General features: G+C 38.4%; 1 protein-coding gene across 1 annotated transcript in view; it reads right to left on the bottom strand.

Annotated features, from left to right (window-relative positions):
- KIAA1549 (KIAA1549 ortholog) overlaps positions 1–12,489 on the bottom strand; it is a 165,410-nt gene that overhangs the window by 62,916 nt on the left and 90,005 nt on the right. The window contains 3 exon segments of the mRNA XM_068401723.1: positions 2,874–3,019; positions 5,641–5,685; positions 5,688–5,699. Of these exon segments, the coding sequence (XP_068257824.1) occupies positions 2,874–3,019; positions 5,641–5,685; positions 5,688–5,699 (203 nt within the window).

Here is a 12,489-nt window from a genome sequence, read left to right as displayed (position 1 = left end):
GAGAATGAACTTCTGCCTTAACAAAAAGCTCAATTCAGTCATTATGTCCCCTCATAGCTACTACTTCCTCACACACAATCACAACTACACTGTCGCCTAACGTGCTCTTTAAATCCGAACGTCGTTCTTTTTGGTCACTCTGTAGGATCACCTTTTCGCTTTCTATTAGGTTCAAAAGACCAAGCATGCTGAAACGAAGAAAATTAATATTTTTGCATTAGCTTCTGGTATATTTTTAAACTACAATTACGCCATTTAATCTTCAAAAAATTTAATGAGTTATTATGATAAACTATTGACCAAATATAGCATGTGGCCTAGCCTGTGCAGACACAACGAAAACTGCATTAAACATATGCCTTCCAATTTACAGCAACAGCAGATACGTATTAAAAATACATATGACTTGCTCTGTGAAACATTAATATAAACATTACACAAAAATGAACGCAACTATCTTGTGTATAACAGTCAGGGGTGGGATTTCAGAGTTTTTTTATACATAATGATTATAGGCTTTTTCCTTTTTTTAATCATGGAGTGCCACCTGTTAATAGTACAGATAGGCAAATGGGAGGGGAAAACACGTTTCTTGGGCACCCTAGGTAGTCCAAAGCTCTTATTCAAAGTGTCTAGATTTAAAGAGTAATTTTTTAAATTCCTAGATCCTAACACGTGCCTTTAAAAATGAAATCTAAAGCTCTCAACGTATCACTTCTATTTTCTCAGTACGTGAAAGGAAATTAATATGCCTGCAGTAACATTCATAAATAGTTGCTCCACCTTCTGACCCACAGTCCTGATTTTCCACAGAGCTTAGAAACATCACATTTCAATACACTATAAGTATCTTTCACCTTAGGAAAAACTCCGGTCTATAGGGGCTCAACACAAGCAAAATGTATGTCTAGTCTTTCATGGATGTATGCATGTCCTGAGAATAAAAGTATCCAACACTCTGGTGTTGCTGGCAGCTTTTGTTCCTATTTTCACTTCATTGTGGCCTACTATGATAGCACTCACTGGTTTGCGTGCAAGAAATACATATGGGAAAATCTGAATATAAAGCACAGAAAACATTAATAGCTCTCCCTGAAGACATGAACAGATGCATATATGCAACACACTTCAACCACAGCTTATAAACTTGGCTATAAGGAATAGAATTAGAAGCAATATAACTAAAAGGTTTATCACAAATGACTATGGACCAGATCCTCAGCTAACAGGGGAGCATCCTTGAAAGAAATTGTCCTCCACTCAGGAGCCCACTACCAGGTGCATCACTCCAGCTGCACACAACAGCCTCTAAGCCTCTCTGTTTCACCTACTACACCCCTGAACATCTTGCCAAAGCAAGCTACCAAGAAGCTATAGTACCTGATGGTACCTACCATTCTCGTGCAGGAAAGCAGGACACCTAATCACAGACACCTAGCAGCAAGGTATCTCCTTTATTACAGTACTCCTTTACTCCTTATTATCTCCACATCTCCTTTATTACAGTACTACCCTATCTAATAGTGTGGGCTGTGAGCACCTGGAGAAGCCCTGTGTTATGTGGGATGGTATGATGTGTTGACTGTAACTAAGAGAATCCTTCACTGCCCAAAGACAGCAGTTTGCAGATTCTTTGCACTAATTTAGTGGCATAAATGAGCAGCGCTGCTGTTTGGAACATAACCTGCAGACCTCATCTTATGTCCCAGTAAGTAATACAAAGTCCTAAGTAAAATGCTGTATTTTCACTTTCTGAAATACTATTCTTTAGCTAGAAAGGACCTGCTTGTAATGTTATGCATGCAAAAATAAATTACCTGAGCTTTATTATGTAAAACAGTAAAACCGTAATCTACACAAACACATTTCACAGGCTGTGGTATCTTTGCTAGCAACATAAAAATATTTATTTAATTTATATGCAAAGGGAGGACCGAGGCATAAAGAACAAAGCGCAATAAGAGGCGCTGGGAATAGAAGATCTGAAGCAGACATCTATTCACAGCAATTCAAAGCCGCACAAAAGAAAAATAAAATAAAATCTCTATTACTGAAACAGATGTTTCCAAGACAGGAAAACAAAAGTAAGAAAATCCCAACATCTGGAAATGTAAGTGGTGGCAAAAACTGTAAGATTAAAGAAAGATAATAGGTCTGAACTACTAAAAGGGAATCTGTGAAGTAAACCAACTGTCGATGAATTGGCTGGAAGAAGTAATTTTAAGAAGATGAGCCATTAAAAAGTATTTTGGCTTTCAGTTTGTTGAACTGACTAGGAAGAACACATGTGAGAATTTAAAATTTAAAATTAAATATCCAAGTCTTCCTGGACATTATGTGAATAATTCCACCTGCGACAAACAATAAAGCAGCACTGGAATCCAGAGAGCAGAAGCTGCCACGTGTGCAAATTTGACATGATTAATTCATTCTTACTTGAAAGCCATTCCTGTGACCAGGACTACTGTGAGAAATAGGCAGTTAAGGGGTAGAATATACTACTGCTGCATCAAGCCACATGTGATTCTGTTTCATTTTTCTACACCTCCACCAAAACAACACAGAGATCTGTGAAGTAGCTGTTCCAGCAGAGCACTTTTTTGACTCAGATGAGCATCCTGTCTCCTTTTGCTAGGCACCAGAATTTTTCAGTAGCCACTTAAAATACTCAGTTGTTTCAATTTGTTATGTTCAGCTTAAAAGACAAGTTATCCATAAGAACCATATTTTAGGTCCAAACCACAAGCATCATCAACTAGCTAAATGGGATAAATGCTTTTGAGTTATCTTTCTCGACTCAAAACCTAGACAATATTACCTTATTCAATAATTATTCCCCTTTATTTCTTCCTCTGACTTTGAGCTCTTAATACCTGCACAACGTTGCTGCCTGCAAAACTGGCTCGTCTCCATATCCGCCCTCTGGTCAAAGCCTCGTTTAACAGGTGAGCTAGTTTCCGCTCCATCTCAGCCTGAAACACTTCCTCCTGAATTCGCTGGTTGATGACACCCAAGAGAACTACATTGCAGAGAAAGCAACCCAAGAACACAAATGAATTAGTAAAACTTTTCAGTGTCTTTTCTGCAACTTCAATTACAAGCTTTGAGTCACCCTGTGACAATTCAAGAGCAGCTGTATGCATATATACTTCCCAGTTCAGCCAGAGGTTACATGTTGGAAAGGAAGACATTGGGTGGGAAAAGGTTAAAAGAAATCAATTTTTAAAAAAATAAAAGAATCAAGGCAGAGGGCATTTTTGGAATCTCAACCAGTCTAGACAGACCCAGGATATCGAAGAAACAGTTTCAATTTAAAAAAAAACCCATGAACTTATGAGCATTCAATGAATTGTCTGAAAACAAAAGAGATAATTCAGTCCAAGTTGATGCTGCAACTACTTTCAGTCAAAATGTTGTGTTCCGAAGTGATACAGAGGTGAATATGGGCAGGGCAAGGGTTCAGAATCAAGCAGAAAAAATAGGAGACCAGCAGCACATGAATGAAGCTGTGCATTCCAAGTGCATCTTCCCTAGATAAGATAAAGATTAACAAGTATGGCAATTGTAGCGCAAAAAAAAAAAACCCAGTTAGCAGCTCTGCCCACTTCACTTCCCAACCCCAGGTACTCCGGGTCACTGGGGCAGCTAATGCCGAGAAGAATCCCTGAGGAACACCACATAGGAAACATGAAAAAAGTGTGGACCTTTACTAACAAGATGGCATCCAGTAAAAGAACAGTGGAGTGAACGGAGCGATAGTCATTTAAACAACCTAACTAAGCAACCTTAAAGGACAGTAAACCAACTCACCATTGACTGCAGTAAAATAATTCAGTTTTCATTCCTGAGGCTCTCCACTAAAACAGTTTATATTTTTTAAAAGTTTGTTTTTTCAGTGTTTTCATGTTTATTTTTTTAAGTGTGATGCCTAATAAAAAGCCATCCAATTAAATAAAATAATTAAATATAATTTTAATTCTTTTAATTTTTAAAACAAAAATTCAAACCACTTTTTCTATCTAAAAATTTTCACTGCAATTGTCAGAAAAAGGAAACATATTCATGATTTCTCAGAGATTAACAGCATCTGCCTTCTAAATTCAATCACAGACTAAGTATCTCAGAATTAAATAGTAAAATAAATATAAAATGGCCTAAGGTTATTATATACAGCAAGTAGAAGACTGTTCTTGCCTATGTATTGAATTCCAGTATCAATGAATTATGCTTAATAGAGTGAACTGTATTCTACAACTGAGAGGAACAGCTAAGAGAACACTGCATATCCCAGCGTTTTATGGCTACTGGGATACGTGCACATATATCTGGGTAATCTAATATTAAAAATTTCACCTTATGTGCATAAATTCTATCATTTTCCTATGTCATGAGTCATTACCCTTACAATACAATATACAGACTGAAAGGGCTGATCCAGCCAAAGTCTACTAGCTCTTCCCAGGCTGCCTGCAAGAACTGGGATTACAAAAAATTCCTCTACAGCAAAAAAGGTGCTGCAATTGGCTTTCAAAATCTCACAGTCTGGAATTTCAGAAAAACCCAAAAGGACATGATTTCTGAGGTGGAAGAACCCTCTTCCTGCTGCAGGATCTAAGGGAACTTCCAGCAACAACGGACAAAGCAAACCTAAGGCTGAGCAAGAGAGGGTGGGGGTGTGACCAAAAAAGTCAACATAAATCTCTAAGGAAGGATGACTTTGGATGTGGGATACACACACGTAGCTTCTCTCACATTACTGAACATAATCTGAAATTCTTCATTTTTCTTCTCTAAAAGAAACTGCGTGGGCTTCAGAAATTAAGTTGCAACTTGGTTTTCTGCTTAAAAAGTAAACTGGGTCACTGGTGAGAGGAGACAGGGATACCTGAAAAAAAGTAAGTCTGTACTACTGCTGAACTACAGGTAGAAAAGTTGTGGGTAGACAAAAGTGTATCCAGTGGGGCATCTGACCCCTAACAGCAAGTTTGCTAGGCATAGCCTGGTCACCCTTCAGGCTTTCTGCTTAAAAGAAGCAGGTAAGACCTACAGTGTACAGGCAACCTCAACAGCCTTTGAGCATCTAAACGTGACAGCTCAACCACATCTGTGAATCATAGAATAAAACATCCAGATGACTTGGGTGGGAGGGATCTGCTGTGAATGAATCAGAAGAGATCAATGAAATGTGATGAAACTCTTTCGTGTACTCAGAATATGTCTATTTTCATTCTGTTTTATTCCTGGCATGTTTTGGTAGAAAGTGCCACCACACAATAAAATTTTAATTTTCACTTAAAATAAAACAAAAACCTAAAAATCAATGTGGTATATTGACAGCATGCAGAGTAGACGCCTTATCCTGATAATGTAAGTTGTCTCACTAAGAATGAACTGCTTTAATAGACAGAAACTACTTTGTGTGCATTATCAAGGAATTGCAGTAGTTCATTCTAGACCTGGGAATACATTTCCCAGATATTCCAGGTCACTAAGCCTTTAGTTTTAGAATTTATTCAGCTCAGGCATGTTTCTACCTCATAAAAATGCAGAACCCCTAAGCTATAGATATTTATGTAGGCTAGTTATCCTGCTAACAACAATAATTGCACTCTTACTTTACTCACAGAGACTGTACATTACCTGTTCTCACCCAGGAAGATTTCATCAACTGAGACACATTAAGCTAGGATAATGAAAGGCTGAGGGAAAAACAGAATGGAGGAAAAACATCCGTAAGAACAGTATTCTCAACAACATATAGAAAACAAGAAGCCTTCATAATTTATACTGTCAGTAAGCATCTTAATTTACACAGATGTATTACTACTCCTGAGGCTATGCAGACACAACGGTAAGGAAAGTGCTCCTTGCCCCAGTGAAGTAAATAAAGCCCTTTTCCACTGACTTCACTACGGATAAGATTTTTCCCAAGGTTTCCACTGGAGAGCAGTAAAGACATGTTGGGAAACAAGTGAAGATGGGGGCTGGGCCAACAGTTTCCTCAAGGGAAGTTTTAAGCTTCACTACGGCAATAATCAAAAGGAATGGTCTTAACTTTCTCAAAATATTTAATCCAGATGCAGTTTGCTAAGCATTATACAAAGGTTAATTTTTAAACCATTTAATGGATAGAAAGAATGCAGTATATAACAATAGAGTGACCTGGTCCATGCTAAATCAATTTAGAGTAAAGATGTCGTGTCTTCAGTTGTAGACTAGTTTGCCATTATCGCATGTTTCAGAGACATAGAAATTACCATTTTTCTAATTTAATTATGCAATGATTTGTAGAGTAGTTGACCTCTGTCAACTTAAAAAACTTGCGAATTTTTTGTTAAGGAAAGAGCAAAAGAATCATTAGTTACGTGGTACCTTTTATTTTCATAAATTTATAAATAATTCTATGGAAAAAAATGAAAATTTGGTTATTCCACCTTTATTTCCATAATAGCATCACTAGCTTCAAGAGAACCACCTGGGAGGTTCTTTGTGACTTAGTATTATTCAGAAGGGTATCAGAATATGGTCCTTTATTCTGAACTGGACACATTGGCTCTCTACACACCGACCAGGATGCATCAAGTTTCCAAAACTCTCAGATGCACAAAAAAGCACCTAACAGTCCATTTAAACACACACATTTATTTTTGGAATCCTGCTACACAATTCTTCTGATCATAGCTTTTAGATTAGAGTTTTATTTACTATGGTCATGCAATTGTTTACTTCAATTTAGAAATACAACCTGAACAAAAAAGCATAAATTAAACTGCATCTGTTGTTTTTCCAAAGCATGGCAACAGCAAGATAAGAAAATCAAAACCTTCCAATGGCCCTAAAACTTTGAACTGCCAGCAGTTGTGAGTTTTTTCTTCTTTTAAACCAAAATCATGTTTTGCCTCAATACTTAACAAGCTCTTCACACTTTCTCTAATTAGTACTTGAAAATTATTTAATACATGCAAATTGCTGGATGTCTATTCCCTTAAACTTCTCACAGAATTAATGACATTTAAAAATAAAACAACTTGAGCAGAAAAACTTGAAATTGAAAAGGAAGTTATGCCATGATCATTGGCAACTAAGGCGAGGTTCTAAAACCTGACAAAGAACAGATGAAACGATGGACACTTCTGCAACTGAGACAATGCTGAGAAGTCAGAAAATCCAGGCTCCAACTCCTGTTCCATAGGTCACTCAAATGTCTCACCAGCACACACGTGGCCAGATCCCGAGCTCAGCTGGAGTCTCACTCAGCACTGCAGCAAGATCATATCTGCAAGATTCCTAATGACCCCTGGAACTAATGATTAAAACCAGCACAGACTGATTGCTATTCTGAGGGGGAAGCTGGACAGACAAAATGCAATTATTAGTTAGATTGCAGCTGGTCTGCTAATGACTATAGATGGATTAATGAAGTAGATGCTATCATCATTAGAAGACTAACATGCAGCCCTGAAGCACCATACCATGTAACAGCATCGATTCAATGCTGACTGAAAAGGCAAAGGGTCACCTAGTCACCCAGAAACCTCTTGACAGCATTCTAAACTACACTGTTTGGGCAACATGGCCTTCACCAGATGCTCCAACAAGGATCTCTCTGACCCGCTCATACAGAGATGTGTGGGACCATGCAGGATAGAACTGGTACCATATTGATCATTCTTATTTCTGATAAATGGAGGAATAGTAATAGAAAGCATGGAGGGAATGCAATATTTGGAATGAGACGATATCAACTGAAAAAAAAGATCCACACAAATATTGAGGTGCAGGCAATAGTAACACACTGTATCTGTTAAAAGTCTGATCCAAAATCCACCCAGATAAAAATTGCCAAATATTTCTGCAGTCTTTGGACTGTATCATACGATTTCATATTATCCTATTGGCCTTGCAACCAAGATATCCGAAATAGATGGCACCCATCAAACTGCTACTTATGGCAGTGAAAAAATAGCAAGTCCCAAGGCAACTCTCTCTATTTAAAGTCATAATAAAAACAGAGAGATCTATTTGGGATAAGTTCATGAAGGCCAATATTCCTCATGTAGTCCACAACTAGCCTTTGCCTCTCCTCAGAGAAATCTTCCAGCCACAAAGAGATACCAAATACATTATCTCCTATTGTTTTAATGAATTAGCACCCAAAAACTTTCTGCTGACATGTCGTTCATGACCATCTAACCAGTTTGCAATCTAAAATGCGAGATGTAAGGTAGACAACACAAAATAAGCATGCAGGAAGGTATAAACTGAACATTTGAATACAAGCATGTTGCTGAAGTTGCCTAGAAGCCTGTGGGGGAAAAAATAAAGGCTGGAAGTTTCCAGGCTTGACCACTCCAACAACCTATTCCCACACAGAACAGTCCATTCTGTCAAACCAACAACTTTCACTACTGACCCTGACTCTAAAAGAGAGGAAAAAGCTGACAAAAAATTCCAGTGTTAATGACGTACTACACAGGGACAACCCACACAGTTAAAAGTACAAACAGTACATATTAGTTATGCGAAAAATCCAGTGAAAGGACCATGTGTGAAAGGCAATGTGAAGTGAGCAAGCAGCAGAGAGCAAATACATTCCTTCAAACAAGGCTCATATTTGGGATATCGAAGGCAAGGTCTCACTTCATTTAACAGTGTTGAGATACAGTGATATTAAACAAGTATCTTTTTCTTAGTATGAATCAACTTCAACACCCTGACAGCTCGGCTCATCTACAAATCAGTTCTTTTTCTTCAGATGCAGACTATAAAACTTACAAAATCATATGCAGAGCCCTGAGGGGGAAAAGAAAAGTCACCACCAAGAGTATTAACTGTTACCATGCCTGATTACTAAGGCACAAATGGCATAGAACAGTATGGCAAGGAACATTTCATATTTACATGTAAACAATTTGCATATAAACAATAACATACGTAAATAGTTTATATGTAAATATCCAAAATTCCCCCAAAATTTCACACTGAAAAGCAGAGGGTTGCATATTAATTCGCATAAAGCAGCTACCTATCTAAGGAAGGTCTTCACAACACCTTCCTTGCTATGACACTTTTGTAGACTGAGGGACACCATGAAAGCAGAGAGTTCAGGGCCTAGGAAACAAAAACTTTTAGGCATCTTCCTGCCAAAGCAGCTTTGAGGATTGGGCTGTCGGTCATCCTCAACAGACTGCTGAATATCATGTCTGAAGAAGGATCTGCCCAATGCTGCTGAGCCTTTGGACATGATTTCTGGCTTTGAATACTGAAGATCTAAAATCCTTTGGCTCAAAATACAGTCACAGCAACAGTGCAAAAAAACTGTAGAAACAGCTAAAAATAACCGAATGTGGTTGCCTCGCTTATAAAAGCGTATGAACCACATTCATTATTGTTCTCGCTGACAGACGGACCCATAGATTCTAACAAGCTGAGAAACTGTGTTCCCACGTTGCTGACTTACCAACTCGCACCATGTCTGGTGTTCCAAAACAGTGACTACAACGTGCCGAAGCACTATTGAGATCAAACTAGACAAGTTCAAATCAAAATGAGCTGTCCTGCAGTGGGCTCAATCTGCAGTAAATACGAGTTCCCGTAGCAACGAGCAAGTCAAATGCTGACAGACGCTCCTTGATTTAAGACACCATATCCATCAAATCCTCATGTTTTCTACACTGGGAACTTTGGGAAGATCTCATCCTTCCTAAAAACTCTAAATTACTAAATTGAAATTTAATATATTTATTTTAATTTGATTTATTACATCCATTTTATTTATTTTAATACAACATTAAATGTTTTGAAAACTCAGTCTAGACAAATTTGAAGGTCATCTTCAAAATTTCTCTATCAAATACACTAAGAGACACCACCACCAACAAACTCTGGCTAAGATCTCTGAGGCAAGTGCTATGCTCTGTTGGTAACATTCATTCAATAAACTATGGCAGCAGTTAGGTGGGGTCATTGAAGGCAAGGGTGTATACATAACTTGTTCAGCTGTCATCATCCCCGCTGCTGGGGATGCACACCAAAGAAAACAGCATTTTTTCAAGAGCTCCAAATAGGAGAATCTGGGAATAAAGTGTGCATCATGATGGACTTAGTTGCCACTGATGAGTAACTCTGCCTTCCTACACTAAGGGTCTGCTTGAGATTTGGAAGTTTGGTATTGTTTAGGAGATTTGGTGGATTTGAGGGGAGGAAGAATAATCTTGTGTTTGAAATCTGGAGGCCTGTGGTGGGAATGAAATTACCACGCTGTTGGCATACTTGTTTAAAATCATCAACAGGAATAAACAAACAATTCCTGAAGCTTGAGAAACAAAGTTATAGAAATAACTCAGCCACAGGCTTGAACATGCCACTGTACTAACAGAGGCTAAATTTGCCACGCTGTAACAGCCAACATATACATTATTTCATTGCAAATCCTCAGAGTAGTCAGGAAAGAAGGAGAAATCCGAATGGGACCTTTTTCCGAAGGCACCGCCTGACCTCTTCACTCATTCTACTTTGCATGACTTTCTCATTAACACGTGAGCTACCACAGAGCTCCACCAGCACTGGCCACGAATCAGCTCTGCTGGCCAGGCACTATAAGCATGCAGAAAACACAGGGAGAGCTCCTGCGATGAGCACTAAAGAAATTACCTTCAAATTTCCTAAGTACCATCAGGAAAGGAAAATAAGGAGAACAGTGCACATGCATGTTTAATAGGAATGTTTTTCCCCTGTGACCAGCCTGTCTTTCAGGATACACTGGCCTTGGTAGAAATTCCATTATCATTTAATTGCACTGTAGCTCCATTGCACAATCCTGAAGATGGATTCTCAGCAAGGGGCAACCTGCAAATGCACTACAAATATCACTGCAGAATATGTGGACAAAACTAAAAACTGTAGGACCAGATGTGCATACATCATAGGAAAAAGAAGCCCCACGACACCAAAAATATTACCCAAGAGAGTAAAAGTTAAATAAATTCTGGGACAAAGGTGCAAAAGAGATGACAGGGAGTAAAGAGAAATGTCTTTCAAGCAATCAAGGTAAGAGCAACATTTAATTTGAATTGAGTGAGAAATAAAGACCATGGCCTGCAACTTGAGAAGTTCTGTGGCCTCACAAGGAACAAATGAAGTGCTAGCCACCTATGCACAGGATTCTCAAGGTTTTTGGTCCTGTCTCAATTAAGTACAGCTACCACTGCACAGGTACAGTCTATGTCAGACTGAATGAGAGCAGAAATGTTTAAAGGAAATGAGTCAACAACCTCATCCATTTTTTAATTGATTATGGGAGCGGAGGGTTCAAAAATGCTGAAAAATTAAAACAGTTTCAAAAAAATTAATACGTTTAAACTACTTTTAGTCATTGGGAAAGCATCCTGTGCAATCATCTTACATAGATTTAAAGGTCCCTATGGAGAACAACTTCTGTTGACAATCGCTCTCTTTACAGTATCTTCATCGACATAATACTGCACAGCTGCATAATGAACAGCAGCTACCATTAAGCCCAATTTTCCACTAGACATTTGACTGTATAGAAAGAATCACTGTGTCAGATGATATGGACCTACATAGCTCACAAAAATAACTCCAAAGATTAAAAATCTGCATTGGAAAGTACAGTGAGACAGGAGAAATGGGGAATTAATGGACTGAGTTAACAGTAACACCCACCAGGGTGAAAAGAAAGTACTGTTCTCTCATGATCTTGCTTACATTCATGAGTTATTTCTGTCATGAACAATCCATTAGTGTACAAGGACAAGTGTTGTGTTTAGAAACTTGGCTTATTTATGAGACTGAGGTCATCTAAAAATCTAACCAAACATAAGTTGTCAAGGCTGAGTGTCGGGCAAACTCTGCTATGCAGGCAGTTCCCATTAGTGTAAGTTTAGGATGGCCATGGACTGGAAAAAATGACTTGCAATGCAAGTTGTACATAAGAAACAAGAGAGATACTTAAAAGGTAACACCGTAAAAGAATACAGACTACTCAAAAAAAGCACTGCTGCTAACTAACAGATAACCCAGACAGACTATATTGGCAAATATACACTTATGCTGCCAAGCGCCCCAGGCTTCCTGGAAGTCAGCCACAGTTAAGTGCAATGCAAAGCCCAAAGTAGTAAACTCTGCTGAGAAGCAGCAAAGGCCCCTGCAGACAAAATCACAGACACACACCTTGGATTGCACTTCACAGCAATACTGATCAAAGACTTTTTTTTTTTTTAATCTGGACTAAAACCAATGGACTAACAAAGCTAGGTTAAGCACAACCGGCCCGGTGCAAAAGGATGATAACAAAAGCAACAGGTTGCTGTAACACTGATATGCAGTACGTGAGCAGAGTGGGGCATGGATTTGGTCTGCAGAATTCAGGATACAAGTTAGGTACTTGAAGCTGCATTATCACTTATGCACAAAATTACTCTAAAATTGTAGAGAGGAAAAAATACTAAAAGAAGTATTTTGCAGTCT

The sequence above is a fragment of the Nyctibius grandis genome, chromosome 5 (genome assembly GCF_013368605.1).
Source record: "Nyctibius grandis isolate bNycGra1 chromosome 5, bNycGra1.pri, whole genome shotgun sequence".
Taxonomy (NCBI): Eukaryota; Metazoa; Chordata; class Aves; order Nyctibiiformes; family Nyctibiidae; genus Nyctibius; species Nyctibius grandis.
The sequence above is the reverse complement of the archived record's forward strand: the minus strand, read 5'-3'. Positions and strand labels throughout refer to the sequence as shown.